The 27643-nt window shown below is 50.5% G+C and overlaps 1 protein-coding gene across 2 annotated transcripts in view; it reads left to right on the forward strand.

Moving 5' to 3' along the window:
• Positions 1–7483: 7483 nt before the first annotated feature.
• The window catches only part of MXI1 (MAX interactor 1, dimerization protein), a 73330-nt gene continuing 53170 nt past the window's right edge, over positions 7484–27643 (forward strand). The window contains exons 1-2 of one of the 2 annotated variants that reach the window (XM_079793499.1): positions 7484–8041; positions 27419–27551. In XM_079793499.1, the coding sequence (XP_079649625.1) occupies positions 7780–8041; positions 27419–27551 (395 nt within the window). In that variant the 5' untranslated portion in view covers positions 7484–7779. Of the gene's footprint in view, positions 8042–25535; positions 25804–27418; positions 27552–27643 lie in introns of those variants that run through there. The other variant, XM_079793500.1, reaches the window with a different exon arrangement.

A 27643-nucleotide genomic window follows, 5' to 3' on the forward strand; every position in this document is an offset into this window, starting at 1 on the left:
GGTTGCCTCCTACATGTGCCCCGACCAGAGCCCAGGACGGGGAGAAGCCTGCAACCAAGGTACGTGCCCTTGACCGGAACCCAACCCGCCCTTGACCAAAATCGAACCCGGGGACCCTTTGGTCCACAGACTGACACTCTATCCACTGATCCAACCCAGCTAGGGCTGTTTATTGATTTTAGTGAGGGTGGGGGGAGAGAAAGAGAGAAAGAAACATCAATGGGAAAGAAAAACATTCATCAGTTGCCTCCCAGGGATGGAACCCACAATGTAGGTATGCGCCCTGACCTGGAATCAAACCTGCAACCTTTTGATGCATGGGACAACGCTCAACCAACTGAGCTACCCAGCCAGGGCCGCACTCTCTTTTATGACTATTTCTGTGATGCATAAGAGGATGTAACAGTCCCTTTGGATGAATCCTATTACTCTGTCTTCAACTTGGAGTTTAATTTCATTTTCTGAAAGACACAGGAGTAAAGGGGACTGTCTTTGAAGGCATGTATGTGCTCACATGGATATCTGCATGCGTAGGACTGGTCCTATGTCTACATGTATACCTGGGTAAGAAATAAGTCCCATGAGGCTGTAGGTTTTTGGCTCTTTGCTCACTGCTCTGTTCCTAAACCTAAAACCAGTCTGACACATGTAAAAATACGTCTCTGATTAGCGGAATTAATCTGTATGTTGAGTATGTGCTCATGTGTGTTATCTATGATAAATGTACCCACTTCGTTGCTCATCAACCTTTCATCCATGAGAACTGAGCTCTGGGTCAGGAAAGGGAGAGGGCAACTTACAGGGCTCAAGCAGGAGAAATGGGAACAGAGAAAGAGAAAACAGGCTTCAGGGGAGGAGAGGATGGGGGTGGGCAGGTGTCCAGGCAGAAGGTCAGGGACTAACCTGTAGATTTTGTATGACCCCAATGTGGGGGCTGCCTCTAAGATTATTGACCCAGTGGTTCATAGACTGGGGTCCTAGACCCCCCCCCCCAGGCCTCTCTGAACACAGGGATGGGCCTCCTTTGTTCTTTTTAAAAAAATACATTTTTATTGATTTCAGAGAGGAAGGGAGAGGGAGAGAAAGATAGAAACATCAGGAATGAGAGAATCACTGATCAGCTGCCTCCTGCATTTTATTGTGTGTGGGGTTTTTGTTGTTGTTGTTGCTGTTTTAAAAAGAACCAATGGGAAGCAGGCTTTTCCCAGTAGTCAGGTAGATTGGATGACTAAAATGCCGGTTGCTTTGTTTAGGACTAGAATTTTATCAGTGTGGTCACGCTGGTTCTCCCTTGCTAATCCGAAACCTCAGTGGGCAGTCACATCGCAGCCTGTGATGAATGAATATGGGGAGATGAATTAATGATTCTTTTTGGAATGGGGGAGAGGTAGACTGTGCCGATGAAACTCTCCCTTCATAGGTGAGGCCCCTGATGCTGACGATGGAGAGGCTACTTATCAACATTACACAGTAATTCAGTGGAAGAGCCAGCCCAAAACTCCGGGCTTCCAACTCTCGATCCATCTTTCTGTCATTGTTTTTGTTTTCCCTGAAAATCTTTCAGAACTCTCTTAGCCTATTATCCTGATGTGCACAACACTTTACAGTTTCGAAGTTTCTATATATGCCCCTTCAGCAGGGCAAACCTTGTTCTTCCCACTTTGTAGATGAGAATTCAGAGGCTCTGACAGGTTAAGTGGCGTACACAAATTTGTCCAGCTAACAATCAGGAGGGAATCCTTTGCCATCTGCAGGTACCTTCCCTTCCATCACCTGATAGCTAACATTTCACCATTAAAACTTTATTCTTTTTTAAAAAATATATTTTTATTGATTTCAGAGAGGATGAGAGACAGGGCGGGGGCGGGGCAGGGGGGGAGAGAAACAGCAATGATGAGAGAGAATCATTGATCAGCTGCCTCCTGCATGCCCTGACCAGGAATATAACTGTGACCTCCTGGTTCATAGGTTGACGCTCAACCATTGAGCCACACTGGCTGGGTAAAACTTTCTTCTTTTAGCTCAAGGCATTGGCCACCTTTTAATGCCAAATGTCTCTGGGAATTATTGTATTTCAGCTAGTATCATTCACGGGTACCTTAATGTACATGAATTTAGGATCTTTGAGGAATTCCCCTTTTTTAAAAAAACATGGAGACATTAAAGGAAGTAGGGGCCTGACGGATCCATCTACAAGACACCCAGAGGGAGAAAATGTAAAAAAAAAAATTAATGTGTATGAATCTCACCTTGATCTGAGGCCACTGCCTTCATTGCCTGGTGATTTTTGAAAATTCCCCATCAGAGGCATCTGATTACAGAGGAGACCCATCATGGCACCAGGTCGGTAGAGCAGTGAGAACGTGGAAGGCAGGCTGAGCCTCTGTACTTTTGGGGCAGGGATCTTCAACCACCTGGCTCCATGGGTTTCTGGCTTCTCCGCGGAGACAGCATCCTGATATTTAAACTTTAATTGAGTGACTCAGAAATAGTTTTGCAGACGGTGTCAAATGCTTCTTCTTGCCTCGCTGGAGCAAGGGAGCCGTGAAGGGCCAGCACCAAGATTCTGGCCAGGCAGGTAAGGGCATTCCTGCCTTCGACCCTCATGGCCCAAGCCCCTGTTTTGTGTCCTGCATGTGCTGTGCCAGGTGCCAGGTGCCAGGGGCTGGGAATGCCAGGGGGAGGGAGGCATGCTTCCTGTCCTTGATGAGCTCATAGTCTAATGAACCCTTTAAGTACTGGGCGTTGTATAGCAGAAGCCCAGGCTGAGACAGGAAGGGCTGCCAACCCCAGAGGTCCAGAAGGAGGGAGGGCAGAGTCCAGAAGAGCAGAGATAATGCGTAGGAGCAGGTGACACCCGGGCGAGCTCCCATGGAGGGTGGAGGCTATTTATCCTCTGCCCGTGTCTACACCCGCTGGTGAGTGTGTGGGTGGGGGTGGGGAGTGGTTGGAGGAGGCCTGGTCAACACTCTTAAGGCTGTGCCAGGAGCCACTTGGGAGAGGCAGAGTCCCACAGCTCTCCTTGCTCCTGACATGCTACTTGTGTCTTACAGCTCCTGACTAGTCGTGGGCCTTCCTTGAAGCCACGCCTCCCTTCTAATAGATGAAGACACGATGAAGACTCTTAAGGAGAGAAGGAGCCCTAAGCCGGCTCCTCCACTCGTTGCCGTGATGCCTTGTCAAAGGGAAAGATGCCCAGGAAAAACCTGGCTGGGAAAGGTCTGGGGGTTAGGACTCAAGTGCCAGTGCAGGGACAGGAGATCTCTTGATGGTATTTATCAAGCCTGAGTACAAAGACCACAGGCCAAAGAGCAGGGAAGAACCTGACTTGGCCATGCTGGCAAGGTCCAAAGAAAAGCTAGACTTTGGCGGGACCGATTTAGGCAGGAAGGACTTGTGAGGGGAGAACAGGTAAGGAGGAAGAGCAGAGCTAAGGAGCCCAGGAGAGACAGAATGGTCCAGGGTGGGGAAGGGCATCCCAGCATCCCATCCTGTCGCAGGATGGGGAGGTCTGGGCAACCGTCCTAGCGCCATCTCGGTAATTAACCAGCCTCTGTGCACCTGAAGACACGATTACAGACAAAACAACTCCTTTGAAGTAAGAGTACAGAATGTCTGGGGGGAAAGAGGGGCAAATAAAAGAGAGAGTGATCTTGCTTTAAAATGCAAACAAGGTTGATGGAAAAATATTACCCAACAGGCAAACAGGCTGAAGAAAGACAAAAGAAGGTTGGGAAGATAAGACCCATGCTGAGCAGGCACCCAAGATACCTTGGGCCTTTAGGACGCTGTGGCCGGCCTTGCTGGGCACTGCAGTCACGCTTTCCTTTCAGAGAGCACATATGTTCTTCATGGGCTGCGCTTGCCTTCTCATCCCCTACCTGTTCTCTGCACAAATTCTCGGCCAGTTTCCAAAGAGGCCTGTTTATTTATGGAGTCAAAGCCCCGGAGAACGCGAGGTGCAAAGGGTTTGAATGGTTCCTCCTGGGAAGCAAAGCTAATCGGGAATGGAGCTGAGCTTGTAACCCAGCATCCTGGAGGCCTGTCCCATGATATAACCCCTGAACCACCCCTCTTTCTGCTGAGGCCAATTTTATTAGAGAAATCTGTTAATTGGGGACAATGGGGGAGGGGAGTCAATATGACGCTAACATGATTTAACACTTGATGGGCTCTGCAAAACCAAGAAAGGGGCTTTGAGCTAATTTAGCTTGACACATTCATCCTTCCACATACATGTTACCGAAATGAATATATGCGACGAAACTACATGTGAGACTCTGGGCTACAATAGCACAGACTTTGTGAAACAAAAAGGCATTTCTCCTGCCTCCACTGTGTCTCTTGAGGTGCCATTGTCTGATGCTAAGCACTCACATAATAACAAAAAACAATGCCCCTATGATGGGGGGAAAACTTGATTTGGCACCAGCGGTGGTGTTTTCCATGGGAATGGTGGTGGGGGCTGTGGCCATCTGTGGGAATAGTGCAAATCAGCACTTTTTGTAGATTTTCTTCAAGCCATTGTTTATGTTGGCTTTGGTCAGATCCATGGCCCAGCTTGAAGATTCCCGCTGGGCTTTCTGAGGCTCACAGACCTATGAGAGATGAAATGAGGATAAATAAATAATTACAACACACCCTACTACCACCCCTGCACTCATTCGTGCAATGTGCCTGTCTCATGTGTGTGTGTGCAGACGTGTGTGCGCGCACGTACATGTAGGTCACAGGACTGCATATGTGCGCATTGGCCCAGGCCTCCACCTGGGAATTAGAGAGACCAAGGTTTTTGGGGTCTGGCCTTCCCTGGTTCATTGTCTCACTATCATCTTTTATTTAGGGCTGGGGAAGATCAGGGCTTTTTCACACAAATGCCAGTTTTTGCAAAATGGCATTGGATAAAACTTGTTTGAAACTGTAACTTCCTAAAGCCCTCACATTTATAGATTTTTTTAAAAATATATGTTTTATCGATTTTTTACAGAGAGGAAGGGAGAGGGAGAGAGAGCTAGAAACATCAATGAGAGAGAAACATCAATCATCTGCATTCTGCACACCCCCCACTGGGGATGTGCCCGCAACCAAGGTACATGCCCCTGACCGGAATCGAACCCGGGACCCTTGAGTCTGCAGGCCGACGCTCTATCCCAGGGGTCCTCAAACTTTTTAAACAGGGGGCCAGTTCACTGTCCCTCAGACCGTTGGAGGGCTGGACTATAGTTTTAAAAAAACTATAAACAAATTCCTATGCACACTGCACATATCTTATTTTGAAGTAAAAAAACAAAACGGCAAAAACACCCGCATGTGGCCCGCGGGCCGTAGTTTGAGGATGCCTGCTCTATCCACTGAGCCAAACCGGTTAGGGCCACGTTTACAGATTTTTAAACATGAATAACTTGGGTTGTGGTTCTGATAGAAACAAGAAAGTCAGTGACTATTGTGATAATGGAAGGTGAACTTTTATCTCGCAGCTCTTTGGAATACATTGGCTTTACAAAGTCAATGACTGATTGTTCCTGTCACACCAGCAGCCTGTTATTAGTACGTATCACAGTAGGCCCTCACCTAACATTGTCCATAGGTTCTGCGACTTTAAGCAAAATAACTTATAAGAAAACCCATTTTTCCATTGGCTAATTAATATAAACAAGTTTCTACAGCATCTCACTAACATAACAAAATGACGTTATCTGTATTATAAAAGTACAAAAGGCTTTTTTGAAGGCTCTGTGAGGGTGTGTGCACTCCAAAGTTTCTATTAGTGCGTGTTTTACAAAGAAATGCACTTTCTCTCCTTTTCCCAAAAAGTTTCCATTTCCCGTAAGAGTCTTCCTGACACCTGTGTATGAAGCTGCCTCTGAGCGGGGTGGCTGGGTGGCACAACTCTAGGGGGCAGCATTCCCGTGTCTTCTCTGAAATGGTTCCCTGGGAGGAAAACTATTTAGATGGGCCTGTTGCAGAGATGTTTTCCAATGACGTGCAGAAGAGTCTTGTTTTCTGCAACATATGTTCTCTTTGATGCAGTAGGGCAGTGGTCGGCAAACTCATTAGTCAACAGAGCCAAATATCAACAGCACATCGATGGAATTTTCTTTTGAGAGCCAAATTTTTTAAACTTAAACTTCTTCTAACGCCACTTCTTCAAAATAGACTCGCCCAGGCCGTGGTATTTTGTGGAAGAGCCACACTCAAGGGGCCAAAGAGCCGCATGTGGCTCGCGAGCCGCAGTTTGCCGACCACTGCAGTAGGGGACCTAGCCTCTTGTCTGGGTCTGGATTGGAAGAAAAATATCTTACTATGGGCCAGGTAATGTGCACAGTGCAGATACAATTTAATCAGGACAAGACTTTTTTTCCTAATTTTTTTCCTTTTAAATATATTTTTATTGATTTCAGAAAGGAAGGGAGAGGGAGAGAGAGAGAGAGAGAGAGAAACATCAACGGTGAGAGAGAATTATTGATCAGCTGCCTCCTGCACGCTCCACACTGGGGATCAAGTGGCAACCTGGGCGTGTCCCCTGACTGTGAATCGAACCGTGACCTCCTGGTTCATAGGTCGACGTTCAAGTACTGAGCCACACCGGCCTGGCAAGAACAAGACTGTTATTAGAGTTTCACAGGTGGGGAAACTTAGGCCAGAGGTTAGGGGACTTGCTCAAGCTCACACAGTCTGTCTGCATCAGAGGTGGGACTTGAACCCTTCTCTGTGGCACTCCCAGAGGCCTTCAAATATCTTCAAATATCCCTGACTCCCAGGGCACTTCCCAGGTCTGGAAAGCACCCCGGGATCCTGCAGACCCCGACTGGGTGACAGCAGCAGCAGTGAAAATAATGCCAACTGGGGTAGGGGTCTTCAGAGCCAAAAGGTGGAATTCAGCTGGAGTGGGGTGGTCCTGGGCTGCCTCTCTGTCAAACAAAAGGGCCAGGTGTGATGGCCCCCTAGCGTGAGCTTTGCACAGCTGGACCAGGGCCGGGAAGAGGAGTATGGAGACATGCTTACATCTCCTCCCCTTCCTGGATAAAACTTTGCATTTGAAGGGAGAAAGAAAGAGAGTAAATCTGTAACCTGGGATTTGTTGGCCTGGGGATTTCATTTGGCCCTTTGAAGGCACGAGGCCTTGCGTGTGTGTGTGTGTGTGTGTGTGTGTGTGTGTGTGTGTGTGTGTAAGTATGGGGGGACTTCAGATTACATGTGATGGGTTTTCTTGATTGGGCTTTATTATTTTTTAAAAGTCATAGCTGCTACCATTTATTGGAGACCTATTATGTGCCCAGCCTTGTGCTGGACGCTTTTCGAGGTAATGTTTTGAGGTGAAGGAAAAAATAGCTTCGTAGTTTGTTTTTATGCAGGTGCAATCAGAGGCATCGGGTATTTTTTTCCATTCCGGTTAAAATACGGCGCTGTACGAGGCAAGATTTGCGGAGGGGCGGGGAGGGGTGCGGGGACGGCCAGGGGGCGGTCCCTGCCTCGCTAGTCTCCACCTTTTATTTTGACCGGTCGGCTGGCGACGGGCTCGCACTAGGACCCAGGCGCCAGAGCGCCTCCGTCTGTCCTGTAGGTTCATTCAATCTCCCATACACACAGACCCACTGCGAGACCGACGCGCACTCACACTCAGGCACACAACTGCACGCAGTGAGGCTCGGGAAGTCAGATCGCCTCCTCGCCTGGGCGCCTCCTCCGCTCCAGCCAGCCGGGTCTCCCTGGGGCCCGAGCCCAGCCGGGCCGCGCAGCCCTACCCGAGGACGAGCTCGGCGGACCCCGGTCCCCCCCATGGGCAAACGCGGACGGCCGCGCAAGGAGGCACGCTGCGAGGGCGCGGGGCTGGCCCCCGCCGCGCCCCCGGCCGTGGCCGCGCCCCAGCCCCCTGCCCAGCCGGAGGAGCCCGCGGGGGCCAAGCTCAGGTGCCCCTTCTCGGACATTTTCAACACCAGCGAGAACTCGATGGAGAAGCACATCAACACTTTTCTGCAGAACGTGCAGATTCTGCTCGAGGCCGCCAGCTACCTGGAGCAGATCGAGAAAGAAAACAAAAGTAAGTTTGGGCCCCCCCTTCCCCCCCCCCCGCCCCGTTCCTCCTCGGGGCCCGGCTCTTTCTTCCTCGCCCACTTGGGCGACCCCTGTCGCCGGCTCGGCCCGCGTCTCCCTCCCCCCAACACACATCCAGCACTCGGCAGGAAAAACCGATGACACGGGAGAAAGGACACGCACGCACAAAGCTGCTAAAGATGTAACAAAGACGAGCGGGGGGGGGGGGGGTGAGGTGGAGGGGGGGGGGTGTCCGTGCATCTGTCTGTCCGTCTCCCGCAGGCTGGGCGGATCGCCTGGACGAGGAGCAAGAGAGTGTTGTTGTTTTCTGACAACTGAGCCGAGAGCTCAGCTCTTCGAGGTCGCCTTTCTTCCTTTTTTTTTTCTTTCTTTTTTTTTTTTTCCGGAGCCTTCTCGGGCAGACAAGTGTTGTTTTTCCGTCGCTCGTTCCTGGGTGGGGTGGGGAGGATGAGAAGCCGAAAGTTGGAAACGGTAGGCAGCGCTCAGCGGTTTCCGAAAGAGAACGCACAGGCACACACGACAACAATAACAACGGCGGCCGCCGAAAAGCCCTTCGCGGCGTGGGCTCGGGCTGCCTCGGCTGGGCTTCTCCCTCCCGTCCGCTTCGCTTTTTTCTCCCCTCTCGCAGCAGGGCTGGGCTCAGGCCGTCGCGTCCTCCGGTCCAGTGCCCCTTCGCCGCTGTGGCCCTGGGGTGCCCCCCCCCCCCTCCTCTTCCCCCAAGAAGCAGGCCGGCTGGGCCCAGCAGCGCCAGCAGCTCGCCCCGAACCCGCCGTCCTACGGGGAAACTTGGCGAGGGGGGACGCAGCGAGAAGGAAACTTTGGGACCTCGCAGGAAACAATAGTTGGGGAAGAAGGTGTGGGCTGTTGTGTGCGGTTTCTTTATTTTCCGGGAGACGGCTCCCGAGCGAGGGAGCAGGGCGAGGAAGGCAAATGCCTTTCTGGTCGATTTCTACCGTCCACCCCCACCTTCCCACCCCGGCTCAGGTGGAGAGTGATGCGTTGGTGGTGGTGGTGGGGGTGCGGGGGGGGAGGGCTGGGAGCCCCACCCCGGCCTGGCCTCCTTTTTTTTTTTTTTTTTTTTTGTATTCGTTTCATTTTTGCTCCTGCCAGCCGGGTCCCCCCAGCCCTCCCCAGGCAGTCGACTCTGCGCCCTAATGGGGGCACGCGTGTGCGGTGTCTCCAGCACGGTCCTCACAAATAATAGCTGCGAGAAGGGGGAAGGGGCAGTTAGAACGACAGACTAGAGAAAAACCAGTCTGTTTAATCTGTCCGAACAAGTAGGAAGATCAATAAGAAGGGGGGGGGGGGGGGATGGTCCGATTGCAACGTGTCAGATATTGTAACCTCCCCCCCCCCAACACACAACAACAACAACCCTCCAACACAAAAACACCTTAGCTGACCGACACCCCAGGCCTCCAGGGTTAAAGTAAGCCTGTGTTGGCAACGCAATTTTTCAAAAGCGGTAAGGCAAAAAACCAAGGGTTTGTGTTGGGAGGTCGGTGATGCGATCTTTTCTTTCTCTCCTCTCTTGTTTTCTCGGAGTGCCTGCCTGGGTTTAGAGAAAGGCGCATCGCCGGCTGTGTAGCCAAATCAGATGGTGATTATTATTCGGAGTGTGTGTGTGTGTGTGTGTGTGTGTGTGTGTATGGGGGGGGGGGTTGATGGTGGCGGCGGTTGTGCATTTGTCAGGAGGGTAGTTACTGAAAAGCCAGAGCTGGTGGGGAAATGGGTGAAGACCTGGTTTTGTTTGGTGTGTTTGCTTTTGTTGGAGGGGGGAGGGGCGCGATTTCTTTAGCTGCCCCCGCCCGGGGTTCCCTGTTCTCTGGAGCCCGTCTGGTAGCGCCGGCATCTGCAGGGCGGGGGCGGGGGGGGTGCACCTTAAGAGGGCACCTTGGAAGTGTGTGGCGAACCTGGCCGGCCCCCCTCCCCCAGTGGGGTGTACTAAGGAGGCTGCTGGAGCTTCCACCGCGTCCCGTCACCCCTTTGCACCCGCAGACAATCGGAGACCTCAGCCACCCCCTCGCTATCCACCCCCGGCCTTCCTGGCCGCCGCCACCTCCTTGTTTACCCCAGACGGGGCTCCGGCGTGGCCACTAGTCACGTAAGCAGAGGGCCGGGCTGCCCCGCATGGGGCGGGACAGCAACAACCGAGCTGGGCTCCCCAGGCTGAGCGAGCCGAGTGGCTTCCTCCCGGCCCCTCTCCCGAGGCGTCCGCGCTGCACGTCCGCCAGCCCCCAGGAGGGGCTCGGAACCTCAGCGCCCCAAAGTCAACTTCGAGTGCGTAATCAGTCCCTCGGCCCCGCTGCACACCGCCCCCCCCCCCCCCACCTCCCTCGGGCCGGCTCCCCGCGGGAGTATTTTTAGCTCTCTTGCCTCTTTTCGCCGCCGCTGTTTGGCTCAGCATGACGTGATGTCAACAGCCCCCAGATTTCCCCGAGAGCGTGGGACGCTGCGCCGTTCCCGGCTCGGCTACCGAGACCCCGCTCCAGACCCCAACGGCTCACGCAGGCGAGGGCGACCTCCAGCAAACTACGGGCGACCCTTAGCTGGGCCCTCTGTTACCCCCCTTTCAGACTGGGAAGACCCACGGTGGCCACTTTAATCCACTCCATCACCACCACCACCCGCTCCGGGTCCGGGTCCGGAAACCGGCGGGCCCTCCATCGGCCTCATTTTACTGGGGGCGCTTCTTGGCGCTGGCGGCGCTCGCTGTTGTTTTCTGCTCGCTGCACACAATGCCCGCGCGTCACGGCGGTCCGCGTGTGCACAGCAATAACGTGAGTCGGGGGGCGGGTCGTGCGTGCTCCCGGCTCGGGCACTGCGGGTCGCTCCGCGCGCGCGGGGCTTGTTTTGCTTCCGAGCCCCGCTTTCCGAAAAGCTTACATCATTCGTCGTTGGGAGGAGGGATGGGGATCAGGGCGTTCGATAGGATTCCAGCGTTTCCTAGGTCCCTGGTTTTTGGAAGGAAGCAGGGACCCTAGCTTTGTAATTATGATGATGATGGGAGGGCTCAAGTTTTGTCTTTTCGGGCAAGTTTTGGTTCTTTTATTTTAGGTCACTACTGCAAAGGGCATGGCTAGCCGGCTCAGGTGCACCACCTCCCCGCCTTCATTTCAGCCAGTTCCCCTGTAATCACTTGATCTTAGTTTCTCCGCCTTCTCCTCCAACCCCCTCCCAGCTAGAGACACATGGTTTCCACATGGAGACAAACTTCTTTCCTCTGACTGGACTTGACCTAGCTGCGTCGCTTAGCCAATCGGCAGCGGCAGCTTCGTATGACGTCACGCGTTGCTGAGGCCAGAGACAGGGGGTGGGGCCAAGAGGCAAGCCAGGAAATCTCTGGGAGTTGTAGTGCGGCTAGCCGGTACCATCCCTTCTTAAAGGGACGCTCTTCTCCCCGGAGATGGCTGTCGAGCCTCAATTCGATTCTCCATTTCAGGTTCTGTAAGAACTTCCTGAAATGCACCGGTAGACCCTGGTCATGAGTTCACACGTCCCGTTTTTACTGTTGTTTGCAATGTACTTATTTGGCAGGAGCTTGCCTTATTTTCCATTCTCACCAGAACTACTTTTCATTGCCTAGTTGAGGTTTCCATACTAGGAGTGCTCACCAAGTTGTGGCCACCGTGCTGAATTAGTCCCAGTAGATATGGTGAGTTTTCCTGTGGGGAGGGGGGATCCAAAGTAAGTCATCCAGTCGTGGCTGCTCTGTGCAAGGCAAGGATTCCCTAGGCAGGTCCATTCTCCTGAAGTTCCAGCTGATGTGAGTCCTTAAGAATCTCAAAGGCCTCCAGAAACATTAATCATGGAGACTGGCTGTTGCCACAAATTCAGCATTTATATAGAAATAACCTCTGGCATCATCACCTAAATCCATTTGGGGTCCAGTGGAGGGGTGGCGATTTAGGATTGACTGATAAACATACTTGCTTCCTGCTTTGGGAAAGGTTAAAACTGAGAGAGAAAGCTTCACAAAGGGGTGCTGTGTGCATAAAAGCTGTCCAGTAGGCAAGAGGAAACTACTGCAACAAGGAGAGGTCTACTCAGTAGAGGACAGAAATGAGCTTCTCAGTGCCAGGGGAAGGTGACTTTCAGGACAATGCTTAGGATAGAGAGGAATGATTAAATGGGAGTAGAAGCCGTGGTCTGGAATGGATTACCTGGGTTTGAGGGTGAGGTACTATTCTGGGGGCATGAACAGGCCAAGGAGCAGCCTTTTCCTCCTAATGGAGGAAGCTGCTACTGTGTGGTATCATTTGGCCCCACCCTGCCGTCCTGACTTAATCTCCTCTGCTCCTGTCCAGCAGGTCTACCAGCAAGCAGGGTTCACAGTCATGCCTCTGTGTGCGACTCAGACTCTTCCCTCTGTCTAGTATGCCCTCATTCTCTTACTCCCTTGGGGTTTAGGTGCATCTTACCTACTTTTCAAGACCTAGGTCAGTTCCCACCTCCTCCAGGAAGCCTCCCCTGGCTATTTCTTAAGTCAGGGCAGTTGAGACAGTGAAAGCTTTACAGCAAGCACGTCAAACTCGCGGCCCACGGGCCACATGCCTCGTTTGTTTGGCCCACGTTAGCCTTTGAGCTTGACATGCTTGCTTTACAGTCATCAGAGCAGGGAACTAATTCCTCCTTTGCTGCTTATTGGCTGTGTGAATCTCTCTGAGGTTCCATTTCTTTTTTTGGTAAAGTGGGAATAACAATAGCACCAGCCTTATGTCATTGCTGAACCACCAAATGAGGCACTCCCTTGAAACATTTAAAGTACCTGGAATATAGTAAGTGCTCAATAAATAGTCACTTCTCCTAGCTTTGATAATCAGTACCATGCAATTTCCTACTTGTTTCCTGTGCTTTTGCTTTATCCTCACAGGGAGGTTATTAGCATCTTAAGGAAAAAGATCACCTACAGTTTCTCAGTATATGTCACTGTTGCATATAGCATACCACTGGACATACAGTAGACACTTAATGTACATTCTTTGATTGATTGGATTTGTCATTTATTGGCTATGGCAGAGCGATCAGGTTTGAAGGCCAGGGTACATGTGACAGACTTTCTAAAGATTTGGAGAAGAATTGGAAATGCTGACCTCCTCCAAGAAGGGTTATGGGTAAATTACCCAGCATCTCTGTTCCTCTGTAAATGAGTGTAATAAAATTGCTTGTGTCAAGAGGTGTTGTAAAGATGGAAGGAGATAATGCATGTCTAGCCCCTTACTTGGTATATAGTCAGTGCTCAATAAATGGTAGCCAGTATTGATACCATGCAATGCAATCAGTTGCTGCTGCTGCATGCATAATCCACACACTGCCCTTGGGCTGTCAAGAACAGAGCCTGCAAGGAGATGGTAGGTAAGGCCTGGAGAGCTGAAAGTGCATACTGAGATCAGCTGTGACTCTGAAAGTGCATTAGTTACTGGCTTAAAGAGCAGGGACTTAAGCTAAATTTGAGGGCTTTGATGGCAACTAATGTTCAAGCAGGTCACATTTCTGCATGGCAGGTGTCTTATCATTCATTCATTCCACCAATATTCATTGAGGACCAACTACATACAGTTGCCCTTTTTTCTGAAAACTCTGGGTTGATTTATGCTGGGGGTAGAGTGGGATATTTGTTTTTGGTTGTATAAAGAACATTCTTAAACCAGGCTCCTATTTCCTCTGCATCCTAAATTATGTTCACCATTCAGCATTTTTTTTCTGGTTTTAATATGATCTCTGCCCACTGGTTAAATGCCAGAAGTAGGCTTTCAAGGATATTATTGTGGCTCTTAGAGTCCCGGAGCTCCCAGGGACTGGGTATCCTGCAGAGGGGACCCAGGGAAAGGGGGGAGGGCCTTAGGAAGTTGAAGCTTAATTGAGACATTCCTGGTTTGAGGGGAAAGGGATGTTCCATCAGCTGCAATGCAAAACAACAGCTGCTCACCTACCTTCCCTTAATGACCAAAACTCTCTCCCACTGTCATACCCAGAAATGGGGTTTTCATCTGAGGATGGCTGAGCAAAAGTCTGGAGGTAAAAATGAAGGAAATGAAGAGGGTACCAGCATGCAGCAGCAGCAGCAACTAAATGTACTGCATAGTATCAATACTGGCTACCATTTATTGAGCACTGACTGTATACCAAGTATGGGGCTAAACATGCATTATCTCCTTCCATCTTTACAACACTCCTTGACACAAGCAATTTTATTATACTCATTTACAGAGGAGCAGGGATGCTGGGTAATTTACCCAAAGGTCACATGGTTAGTAAGTGGCAGAGCTGAGTTTGGAACCTAGGCCTCTGATACCAGAATGAGCCTGAGGTCTTAACCATAGACACAGGTATGAATTTTACAGCCAAGGAATGAAGTCCAGAAAGGCGAAATGGCTTGCTCAAGGTCACCCAGCAACCTGGAACAGAGTTGGTATTTGAAATAGCCTGCTGATTGTCCAAGGTCTTGCTGTACACACCTTGCTTACACAAAGTTGAGAAGTTAGGCTAGAGACAGAATAGCCAACCAGAGAGTTTTCTTACTTTCAAGAGTTGTTCAACGCTCCAGGCCCTAACTCAAGTTCAAGTTCCTAGGAAACACCCTCTCCCTCCCCCCACCCTCCACCTCTGCCTTTCCCAAGTCTGCCCTCTGGACATATTAGAGGACTTGGGGCTGTTGCTATGGTACTGGAGCCAACAGCAGGTTCATCAAAAGCTGGGTCTTTTTCCTTAAAACAACAACAACAACAACAACAACAACACCCTGCCCTGCAGAAACGAATTGGCCACAAGGATTTGCATTAGTCATTGTGGCTTGCTCTGTTTTAGATCCCCCTGCCTCTCCACGCCACCCCCTCCTCCCTACCACCACCACTTTCTATAAATACAGTTAGATAAATATTGATTTAAACTGGGTTTCTGGAGGAGGAGCACATGGTTGCCCTGGCCTGGTCTTCACTTAGATACCAGCAGTACGCCAGGCCTGACACACCTAACCCCTGACAGACAGCTCTGGCTTCCAAATGACCCATTCGGGGGAGGTGAGTTGTGGTTTTGTGGCTTTTGAGTTTAAAGAGAGAGGAATAAAAAGTAGTAAAAAAAGCAACAACCCAGGAAGAAATGGGAATCCTCCTGCAGAAGGAAGAAAGCAGGCAGAAATAGAGGGAGGTTGGTTGCCGTCTGGCCTTCTGAACTGTTCTCTTCCCATTCCCATTCTTTCTTCCTCTCCATTTTGGGTTTTGCTTGGAAAGGAGGCAGGTGGTAAGACAGAGCTTTGGGGCCAGAAGGAGCCCCAGAGGTCACAGAGCATCCGTCATCCTCACTATACAGACGGGGAGGCTGAGGCCCAGAGAGGGACAGTGGCTCGCTTACTCAAGAGGACACAGCAGAGGCAGAACCAGGTCCTTCTGGGCGGTGTTCTCTCCTGCCTGATATGAGAATGGGTCCCAGCCTGAGCACCAAACTGGGCTTTGGTTTTACAGGTCAGTTGCTCATCAAGTCAGCAACTCTCAAACCTGGTTTACTGAGTCTAGGGTGTGTCCAGTTATTGCAAAGGTCATTGCAACATTCTCGATGGTCTTTCAAAATGAAGCTCATTTGAATTTGTCATTTAGAAAAAATATTTTCTTTTCTATTGGGGGTGGGGAGTGGGAAGGCGGTGAGAGTGACGGGATGGCTACGCAAGCCTTCACTGAGGAGGAGGAATTCAAGTCTTCCCAGAGGGGCCTCTCGGGGGGAGGAGGGGGGAGCTCTGGGCTCAGCCTGGAGAGAGACTTCAGTTCTGCAGGGACAGACACCTGCTCGCTGGCTCTTCTGCTAAACTAAAGGGAAGTAATTGTCTCTGATATCCTTGTCCCTGAGTGGCCTGGCTGGAGGTGTTAGAGCTGTCAACAGCTGACTCGATCTCTCCGGCCGAAAATAATGGGGCATTTGCTGCCATCCTCCTGAGCTGGAGGTTCCTTCTTCGCTTCCTCATCTTGGCAGAATGCTGTGCGGGGCCCCTTGCTTATGAAATATTTTAAAAGTTCAGGTGCCTCTTGCTTGAGCAATAAATCTCCATGAAATACATGTAAATAGGATCCCCCCTATTTTTTAAATTTTAGAGAACCTCTCTTTAAAAGGCCCTCGTGGCAAACACTTTTATAAAATATGGAATTATGTCATGTGCCAGGAGTTCTCCCTAATTTATTCTGTGAGTTCATTCATTCATTCATTCATTCAACTGGTATGTAAGGAGCACATGTTGCTTATGCCAGGCACTGTGCTAGGTCCCAGAGGCACAGTCTCTTTCCTCATGGAGTGGATACTCTAATCCAGGACCAGGTTTTAGAAATGCAGCTGTCTTAAAGTGAACCTCCACAAGGTGGGATTGCATCTGACGTGGGTTTTGTGTCTTTGGTTCTGGCTGGCATTCTAGATAAAACAAAACGATATCGCGGGCTTCCACAAGGAATAGTCTCTGCCCTCCCTGTACCTCTACTTCCCCTTTGTGGCCCCCATGTTTAAAATCCTTTGTGTTTTGTGTTTGTCCTTGTAATTTTTACAGACCTGAGTTAAAACACACACACACACACACACACACACACACACACACACACACACACAAACTGCCTGAGCTTAGGAAACCAAGTACCGTGTAAGCAGCCTGGGAAGTAAACACATTCCACTCTCAGTTCTTTACAGATTGGTGCAGTCCGTACTTGGAGGATTGTCCCGACCAGTGTTCCTACCCAGCCTGCTCTCTCATGCAACATGCCCTTGGCCACACCCTTCTAATATCCAACTCCAGTGTCTGCTAAGGACATTTAAACACAGCAAAATCAGAAAGACAAACAGTGTCCTGAGGGAGAGGGAGATTGGGAAGTTCAAACTAAGGCCAATCAAAGGGGACTTGGGTTACCCTACTCTTTGAGATCTTTTACTCGGTATCTTTATTGCCATTGGCGAGGATACCTGAATCAAGGTAATGCAACAGTATTAATAGAGGGCATGCCCAGGGCCGCTCTGTTTCTGGCCATGGGTGGCAGGTGGGAGCTCGCTGGGCCTTTGTTTTTATTTCTGCAGGGACCCAGAACTACCTTGTGGGGTCCCTGTGTTACCTCCTTCTTATCTCCACCACACCTGACCATCCCTACCATAGTTCTTGACTCCCAAGACTCTTGAGTGCCTTGCATACAACTTTCTGTCATTCTTTTCACCAGCTGTAGAATTTAGCTCGATTCGATAAACAATGTCTCTAACCTGCCAGGAGCCAGGTTATATGGAAGCACTCGGTGCTTCCAAAGTGCACTATGTACGGCAGGCGTCCTCAAACTATGGCCCGCGGGCCACATGCGGCCCGCCGAGGACATGTATCCGGCCCACCGGGTGTTTTTGCCGTTTTGTTTTTTTTTACTTCAAAATAAGATATGTGCAGTGTGCATAGGAATTTGTTCATAGTTTTTTTGTGTTGTTTTTTTTTTTTAACTATAGTCTGGCCCTCTAACGGTCTGAGGGACAGTGAACTGGCCCCCTGTTTAAAAAGTTTGAGGACCCCTGATGTACGGTGTCCAGTTCTACACTGCAGTGTACCTGATAGACACATAGAGGCCAGCAAATCCAGTCTGTCTCCTGGGAGTCTGATAACCTGTGTCAAGTTTTCTCTGTTTTCCAAAGGAATAGTGGTAATGGCGCCCCACTTTTTACTGAGCAGTTACTATGTGCCCGCCCAATGCTAAGGGCTTTATACGAAAGCCTCACAACCATCCAATAGGAAGGTAGGTGCTATAATTATCCTCCTGTTATAGATGAGGAAAACCTTCGCCTCAGCAAGGCTGACGGATTCCAAGGCCACACGCTAGCGGAGAGTAGAGCTGAGGCTCAAACCCAGGTTTTTCTTTCTAGGAGAACTTAGGGCTCTGGGAGAAGCCTCAGGAAGCAAGAGGCAAGAAATGGAATCTAGAATGTTTGAAGTCCAGGCTGAGGGTCCCCTGGGAATGCCTCCCTGGAGCGACTTCCTTTACTTCCCACTCATCCTAGGGCAGAGTGAGGGCAGCCAACATCTCCCAGACCTCTCTGGGTGTTGACACTGAAGCCAGATAGGACTCTTTTTTCCTGGAGGACAGGGCAGCGGTCGGCAAACAGGCAAGCATGTGGCTCGCGAGCCGCGGTTTGCCGCTCTGTTGACTGATGCGTTTGCCAACCACTGGTCTAGGGTGTCGCTATTTGCACGTGCAGTACTCCCTGGCCCGGCACCCCCTGGGGAACTCACCCAACCAGTAGGGCTCACCTGTGGCTCTGCGTGTTAGGGTGTCGGGGGTGTGAATCCACACCCCATCAGGCTGTCCTAGGCTTCCTGAAGGCGCCCAAGCTCGTAGGGCAACTGGTCTGGCCCATGCTCGAAGCCAAGGGCTCCTGCCAGAGAAGCCAGAGGAGAGAGGCAAGTGTGAGCCGCGCAGATGAGCTTTAGGCCCTGGCTGTCACCATGACAGCGCAGGCCAGCTGGTTCCAGTCAAACGGCATAGGTCCAACCAACGTCTTCCTTTCCTCGGTGGAGACCGAGGAAACCGGAGGAACCCTAAATATAACTGGGTTCAAGTCACTCACTTGTTAAAGCCCTTCCATGGTTTCTTTCCAGTCTCGCTCAGAATGAAATCCAAATTCCTTCATGGCCTTCGCCCTGACTGCTTAGCGGGAGTGCGGTCTGCAGATGGGGAGCCGAGGTGTGTGTCCTGGGAGCTTGTCAGGAATGGGATTCCCAGGCCCCAACCCAGACCTGCTGGATCCGAATCTGCATTTTACAATTCCCAGGTGATTTGTGTGTCCATTCAAGTTCGAGAAGCTGGCCCTCGTGAATTCCCTAATTGCTTCACCCACCTAAAGCTACCCCACCCCCGTTGTTTTCTTTATCCCTTATCCAACGTATCACAATTTACAATGGTTTTACTTGCTTATCATCAGTCTGCCAGGCTAGAATACAGGGACCTTGAGGACAGGGACCATAAGTAATTTTGCTCATTATTGTATCTTCAGCGTCTAGCTTAGCGCCTAGCACATACTAGATGCTTAAGCAATAGATGTTGAATGAATGATGAGTTCTCTGCCTTTCACCTTCTGACCTAGCGTCTCTCAACAAGGGAGCTACTGGTGAGACGGTTCCTGGGCAGATTTGTCCAGAATATGGCAGGATCTAACATCTTTGGTTCCCAATCACTAAATCCCAGCAGTACTCCGTCATTGTGATACTCAAGAAACACACTTCTGCCCGGCCAGGGTGGCTCAGTGGTTGAGCGTTGACCCATGAACCAAGAGTTCACCCGTCCAATTCCTGGTCAGCACACATGCCTGGTTTCAGGCTCAATTCCCAGTGGTGTGTGTGTGTGTGTGTGTGTGTGGGGGGTGTGTGCAGGAGACAACCTATTGATGTTTCTCTCTCATCAGTGTTTCTATCTATGCCTCTCCCTTCCTCTCTGTCTCTCAAATCAATAAAAACATATTGGGGAAAAAAAAAAAAACAAGATACTCCTACACATCTTCCAAAGCCTTCTAGGGGGATGACATTACCATTGCCCTAACTCATTTTGTTCGACCTTGTCTAATTGAACATACCCTGATGTATGCTGTGGGGTCCAGGAGTCAGAAAATCCAGGTTTGAATCCATTCACTATGGGGCCTTGGTTAAATCACTTAATCTTTCTGGGCCTCATCTGTGAAACAGGAATCTCAAAGGCACGTTGAGAATTAAATGCGCGTGCCTGTAGGAACAACACCATGCACATACTTGGCTCTCACTACATGACAACTAGTAGGCAAATGAAGGCATGTTATTCTCGGACCGCTGGAGAATCCCAGAAGCCTAGAATCAGAATGCTGGAGTTGGAAGAGATGCCAATGTCCTTGGGCAGGCAGAGACCTGGTATTTTTATTCTAAATGGCCCACCTCAGGTTGAGAACTCAGCCACCAGGCAGCAGGGCTGGGTGTGTGATTTAATGTCCAGGGCCTGGCTGGGCTTAAGGGTGACCTCCACAAGTTTCTGCTCCCTGGAAGGGAGTGGTGATGCCAAGGGGTGGGGGCAGGGCAACTCTAGGCATGATCCTGGCAGGGGATGCAGGGTTACCCGGTGCTGTGGCAAGAATGTGGGGCATCCTCTTAGCAGCAGGGGAAGGCTTCTGTCAAACGTTTTTTTTTTAAGGTTTTAAAATCACATTGTATCTAACTTTGAAAGAACAGGTCATTGCATCCCAAACCCAATAAATGCCACAAAAATTTATAGTACAATCTTGCTTTTGAATATAGATGCAAACATTCTAAACAAATTATTAACTCACGGGATGGCAGCGTTTCAGAAGAATAACATACCATGGCCGACCAGGCGATATGCCGGAGACGGCTGAAAGTCACCACGTCTACTGCTCTAAATGATTATAACCACAAATTAAAGGAGTGCAATACATGACCACAGCAACAGATGATGAAATGCCATTTGAGAAAAGAATCTGGGAGGCATCTGTAATGAAGGAGACCACGTCCTTCCATACAACACAGATTATTTACCTGTGGTGGTCTTTTAATTAAAGCGGTGTAGTGTGAGGTCGGGACCATGGCTTATGGTCCTCACCAGCGGAGGAGCCGATACGGAGGCCATACTTTCCTTCGGGAAGAATGAACCTTGAACAGAAAACAAAAGCAGGTCTTGGATTCCTTTGGAATGGAACTTGATCTTGATACTTAAAGGAGTGGGGCTCCACAAATTTAAAAGACCAGAAAACTCACCCCATTATATATATATATATATATATTTAAAAACATGAATAAATCTGAAAAAGAATTATGGAGATGGGCAGAGAGCACAAGGCAAGGGTCTGTAGCCCTGAGTCCTAACCCTTGTTTGATAGACAGCTGTGTGGCCTTGGGTAAGTTACCCTACCTCTCTGAGCCTCAGTGTTCCCATCTGAAAAACGAAGACTGGGTTAAGCAATAAGCTTAATGATATAAACTTCTCTGAAAGAAACCACAAAATGCCTTAACTTGGCATGGACATAGCAAAACCCTCCCAGATACCTCGTCAGTTGCACCCCCAAGTGGGGTGCTCCAGAATAAGCAAGCCTCTTAGATGCCAGTGTTGAGTCCTGCAATGCAGATTTCTTCTTGGAAGGAGAGGGAAATCTGAGAGATTAACAAATAGCAAGCCACTGAAATCGGCTGCTGTAATAAGGGCCATTAAATACAGTGTAAGAAGCCCTTTTCTATAAGGGGGAAGAGATAGGCCAGGATGCAAGTCAAGTGCAGCTGCTTGAGCCTCTCTGCCAGTGGCCTGATCTCACCAGAAAACTGAAGTTGAAAAACAACAAACTTGCAGATTCAGAGAGCTCTGCTTAATGCCGTCTTCCCCTGCTGTTTCCTCCCACCCCCTCGCTCTTTCTGTCCCTTTCGCCCCAGCTCAGGCACCTGGGTCTCCCGCTGCTTTCCCCTGTGGCTGGGATGTCAGCCGACAGCCCTGGCGACCGGAGCTCTGGGAGGCAGCCGCTACCTCTCGGGTCTAGCATTACGTCATCCCTTCTAGACCCAAATTTATCGCGGCTGCACACAGACCTGCAGCTCCGAGCTGCCACCGACTTGAGGAGAGCTTACGCATGAAGTTAGGCAAGGCTGACTCACTGGGAGGAGGGAGAGGTTTGCTGCTGCTCTTCACGTTTCTGGGCTCCGAGGGGGAGGGCAGGGGAGGAGGCTGCGGTTGTCATTTCGGGGTGAGGCGGACAGAAAGATGTAGAACTGTTATGGTTCTCACTTGGGAGCTCAGGACTCACCCTCCCCTGCCCCCAGCCTCGATGATTTGAAACGCCCATCCTTAAAGATAATTGCAGAAAACATTGCCCTGCACCGTAAGCACCGTGCAGTTCAGAGTTCTCTTAAGCCCCAGGTGTCATCCACACAGTGACTTTGGACTTGCACCTTCACCTCATGGTCCCTTCTTCCCCTAGGGTTCCATCTCTTCTCTCTGCAGGAAAGATAGAACCCAGTCCAGCCTCCTCCATTGTTCGTGAATATGCAATACATCATTTGAAAATCCGCACTGAGTCAACTGGACAGGGGAGGGACCCCTAAGAACTGAGAGCTTGGCCGGCTTCCTCCAGAAGGCAGGGTGTCCTCATCGGGCTACGTTCGTTAGAGGCCTGGGGGCCTCTTCCACCTTCAGTGAGACTCTGGAGAGAGCTGCCTTCGGGAGGGGACAGAACCAGGGACACAGGTGGACTTCCAGGTTCTTTTGTCAGCAGGCTTTGGAAGCAAGTGCTTTTCCTCAGTTTCCCCATCTGCATCTGTAGTGCAAAGACTGGGGCACGGCTGCCCCTGGGTCCCTCCAGGCTGGGACGGCTGCTGGGGGATGGTTGGTGGGTGGCATCACTTTCCTGAGGCTAGAGCCCCACGCTTCGTGCTGGAGGAGGCCCATGTGGCCAACAAGCATTCTGGGGTCACCCGGAGCAGGGACAAGAAAGTGGCCGCTTCAGTTGCTGTTAGAAAAGGCTGGAGCCCCAGCTGGTTTTTCTAAGTGGATAGAGCGTCGGCCTGCGGACCAAAGGGTTCTGGGTTCGATTCCGGTCAAGGGCACATACCTTGGTTGCAGGCTCCTCCCCCGCCGGGGCCCTGGTCAGGGCTTGTGCAGGAGGCCACCAGTCTGTGTGTTTCTCTCACATCGATGTTTCTGTCTGTCTTTCCCTCTCTCTTCCACCCTCCCTAAAAATAAAAAATAAAAATAAAAAGGAGAAAAGGCTGGCTATTCTACATATAAACCAGCTGTTAACACTGACCACTGCCCACCATTACATCATCTCTCCTCTTCTTCCATGCGTGCAGGTGGCCTTTTGGTGGCGCTTGCCCTACTTTCTATCTCCCCATCTCCCTCTTGGCCAGGGCTCTAATGAAGGGCTGATTCAAAGCAACAGTTTTTCTGGTTTATAATACTCACCTATTCTGAAATATATACTAAAAGACAAGAATATAGAGTTATTTTGTGACTTGTAGTTTATCTGTATGTTTCTCTTATTTTATGCTTTTAATATAATATATATTCACTGAAAAGAATATATTATTAAAAATCATTACAGACATAATGGATCCAGGTTAATCCTTATGTATCTACTTTATAAGATTTCCAGTAATAATAATTCTTTCTAGGCTAACTAAAATTGCCAATATGTTTCAACTGAAAAACTGATTTTCCCCCCAATGTGAACAATAACAATTTCAGGAGAAAAAAAACAAAATGAAGGGCTGGTTAATTCATCTGTAGGTCAACTAAGAAAGGCCAGACATGTGCACCAAGCATCCCACTTTCTTTTAATAACGTCCTAGGGCTTATGATCTATGCATCAAACCCATCTTGAACCCATATGTATTTTCAGTTTGTACTTTTTTTTTTTCTTGATTGCATGTCACATGGTTTAATTCCCATTGGGTAGACTTTTATTTGTCATAAAACTACCTCTTTTAAGTTCTGCAGGTAGCTCTTAGCAATATGAGATCTAAAGCTTAAAGGGGTTCTGTAAGTGGTAGAAATAACTTCTACCCTCGCCTAACAGATGTTATGAGTGAATAGGTATTGTCTTTTAAATTATCCTATTCTTCCCCTACCCAACATGACCCTTTTTGAGGGTAGAGGGTGGTTGTTACCAATACCCAATGGGAAAGTCCAGATCTGAAGGGACCCAGCCAACAGCTGAAAAAGCACAGTCCCTGTTTTAAAGCCTTTACAAAAAATGTTAACTCTCCTGTGGCTTGTGAACACCTCTCATTTTGGGTCTCCCTGCACTTGATGGACCATCTATTTGGTTCTTAAATGTGGTGCCAAGTATAATATTTAAAAGGGCTGGCAGACTTTTGCAGTGTTTGACCTCATTGGAAATCTTGTTCACTTTGAAAAAAAAAAAGAGAAGGTATTAAAATGCAGTATGAAGCCCATGACATTTTTGAGAGTAAGATTTTCATTCTGGGATGGTATTTTCTGCAGTAGCCACTGGAATTTCTCCCCTCACCAAGAGCTTCCTGTTATTTTGGATGTCCACCAGCAGGTTAAAATAATCAGGGTGGGGAAAAGTGATGGATGTTTACATAATTACCAACTTGGTCCTAGAGCACTCAACAGTTATGACCTTCCTGCCCTTCCTCTCCCTAGACCAGTGGTTCTCAAATGGAGATGATTTTGTGCCTCAGAAGACAGTTGGCAATGTCTGGAGACACTGTTGGATGCCACACTGGGGGTTGGTGGTGTGCTACTAGCATATAATGGGTAGAGGCCAGGAATGCTGCTGAACATCCAAAAATGCACAGATCACCCACTGCCTCCTGCTCTCCCCCCGCCCTGCCCCGGAATTATTCACCCCAAAATGTCAATAATGCTGAAGCTGAGAAACTCTGGTCTAGACTTTGAGGACTTGGAAAGAGGGTGATGGTGAGGGCAGCCATTGACAGTCTTTTAATGTGGTCCCAGCTGTCGTTAACCACCGCTTTCAGTTCTCTCTATGGAAAACATGAGAGGAAACAGTCATCATAGCTTCCATTTATTAAGTGTCATGTACTAAGTGCTGGAATTATTTCATTTAATCTTCACAATAAGCTCGTACTGACGATACATTCTTTGAGAGCAGGGGCCTTGTCTGTTTCTCTCATTACTGTACACTTTATGTCTAGTACAGTGCCTGGCATGTGGCAGGCCTTTAACAGTTGGATAAATGGGGTAATTATATCCATCTGACACATGAGAAAAATGAGGCTTGAAAAGACCACACAGCTAGTGTAAGTAGCAGAGTCAGGATTTGAACTGACCCCGTGTGACTTCAGCACCAAATCACTTACCCACTGAATTATATCCTTCCCTTGTAGCACTAGAGCGGTTTTCTGGCCTCTAAAATCACTAGTGAAGGACTGAGGGAGGAGAAAGGAGTTTTTAAAAAGAAGATTAAAAAGGAAACACCTACCTCTACGTGAAAACTGAGGTAGGAAGAAGGGCCTTAGGGAGCCCTCTCTGTTTGTGAAGGGATCTTCCCTTGTGTCTGAACGTTGATTTTGGCTTTTCAAGTGTTTCTGTGTGTGCTGTCTGAGCAGCACATTTTGCAGAGGGGGAGACTAAGGCACAGAAGTTACAGGAGAGTGGGGGTGGGTAGAGGCCTGGAACTTCGGAAAAAGAATGCTCCAGCTCTGGGCACCCGCTGGTAGTCGCTGAGAAAAGGGCTTCCTGGCAGTGGACACTCAGCTCACTCAAACCCTTCCCTGCCAGAAGCAGAGCCCAGGTGACCCCTGGGTCTTTCTACCCTATAGAGAAGCCAAAGGTGACTACACGTCCCAGCAGCCATTGCGGAATCCGGCTGCACGCCGAGCACCAAAGCGGTCTGCGTACTACAACTCCCGGCGTGCAGTAGGCGGGGCGGGACTACATTTCCCAGGAGGCAGAGGAGGGGCTGGAGGGGGCGGGCCGCGGCGCTGCTCCCGCCCCTCCCCGTGCTCGCGCGGAGAGGTAAACAAACCGCGCGCGGGCTGCGGGCGGCGCGGCCGGGGCGGTGGGGCCGCAGGCACGGCGGTGCCGGGGGCGGACAGCGCGCCGAGCAGCGGCCGGGCTGGCCGGCCCCCGCCGCACATGTCCCGGGGCGGTGCCGGACTGTAGCCACCTGCGGCGCCTCCTGTGGGCCGGGGAAGGGAGCGCGGAGAGGTCGCCACCGCGGTGCCCATGGAGCGGGTGCGGATGATCAATGTGCAGCGCCTGCTGGAGGCAGCCGAGTTTTTGGAGCGCCGAGACCGAGGTAACGGCTGGGTGCCGCTGCCGGAGCCCGCGCACTCCTGCTCCGCGCGGGGAATGCAGTGCGGCGGGTGAGGTGCGCGTGTGAGGAGGGGTGTGCGCGTGTGAGGGGAGGTGCGCGTGAGAGGAGGGGTGTGCGCGTGTGAAGTGCGCGTGTGAAGAGGGTGCATGTATGAGGGGAGGTGCGCGTGTGAGAGTCGTGTATGAGGAGTCGTGTGTGCATGAGGCAGTTGCGCATGTGAGGAGGTGCCTATGACTACGCGTATGTGGGTGAGGTGTGTGCGCATGTGAGGGGAAGTGTGCGTGTGCGAGAAGGGTGCATGTGTGAGGAGGGTGCACTCGTGAGGGGAAGTGTGCGTGTGCGAGAAGGGTGCATGTGTGAGGAGGGTGCACTCGTGAGGGGAGGTGTGTGTGTGTGAGGAGTGTGCATGTGTGAGGAGTGTGCACACGTGAGGGGAGGTGTGCGTGTGTGGAATGTGCATGTGTGAGGAGTGTGCACACGTGAGGGGAGGTGTGCGTGTGTGAGGAGTGTGCATGTGTGAGGAGTGTGCATACGTGAGGGGAGGTGTGCGTGTGTGGAGTGTGCATGTGTGAGGAGTGTGCACACGTGAGGGGAGGTGTGCGTGTGTGAGGAGTGTGCATGTGTGAGGAGTGTGCACACGTGAGGGGAGGTGTGCATTGTGAGGAGTGTGCATGTGTGAGGAGTGTGCATGTGTGAGGGGAGGTGTGCATGTGTGAGGAGCTTGCATGCATGAGGAGGGTGCATGTGTGAGGAGGGTGCATTGTGAGGGGAGATGCGTGTGAGGAGGTGCACGTGTGAGTTCGTGAGGGAGGCCCCTTTGTGAGGGGCGGTGGACACACACGTGTGGGAAGGCCCTTGTAGGTCTGTGCAGGAGGACGAGGGCGGTGCAGGGGCCAGGGAGCGGTGGGAGCTGAGAGGCTGAAGAGCAGGCGTCTGGAGAGGGTGAACCTGAAGCTGGGGGGAATGGGACCCCAGAGAGGGAAGGAAGGGGTGGGAGCAGCACAGGTAGGGCTGGGAGCAAGGGAGAGGGTGCACACTGGGGAGGGATCTCGGGAGATCCCTTTAGGGATGGAGCCTGGAGGAGATGTCAAGAGACGGGGTAGGAAGAGAAGGAACAGTGGGAGTTGTGGTGTCAGGAGAGAAAATGTCCTAAGACGAGGAGATTGAATCACTAAGTACATGAAAATGTGGGGCTTAGAATGACACCTTCTAGAATGGGAAGAGTTCAAGGAAAGGGGAAATTGTGAGACAAGTGAAATGATTGAGGTGAATGGTAACCTGGCTCAGAAATTAGGGTAAGTCAAGAATTCTTGGAGAAAATGACTTTGGTAGAGGGATAAATCGACCTGATTTAGAGGAAGTCTCCACACACCTTCCAGGCGGTTGATTGGGTCTGCGTGTAATGTCACAGGATTGATGTCCAGGTAAGGACTGGGAATTTTATCTTCCAACCAGAAAGAATGGAAAAGTAGTGCCTCTTTTTCTTCTCCTGTTTTAACCACAGGCTACTGCAAGCACTTCAGCGCCGTGGATCCATGGATTTGGGTATATTTCCCTTACATCTTCTTTTTTTTTTTTTTTCTTGCTGTCTCTTTAGAGTGTGAACATGGCTACGCCTCAACGTTTCCCTCCATGCCGAGCCCCCGGCTGCAGCATTCGAAGCCCCCACGGAGGTTGAGCCGGGCACAGAAACACAGCAGTGGGAGCAGCACCACCAGCACTGCCAACAGGTAGCCAGCAGGGGAGGCTTAGAGAGGAGGGAGGGAGGGAGGAGGACACACTCAGGCACAAGTGCCAGGCCTGCTGACCGCAGGTCTCTAAC

This window comes from Cnephaeus nilssonii, assembly GCF_951640355.1.
Source record: "Cnephaeus nilssonii genome assembly, chromosome: 16".
Taxonomy (NCBI): Eukaryota; Metazoa; Chordata; class Mammalia; order Chiroptera; family Vespertilionidae; genus Cnephaeus; species Cnephaeus nilssonii.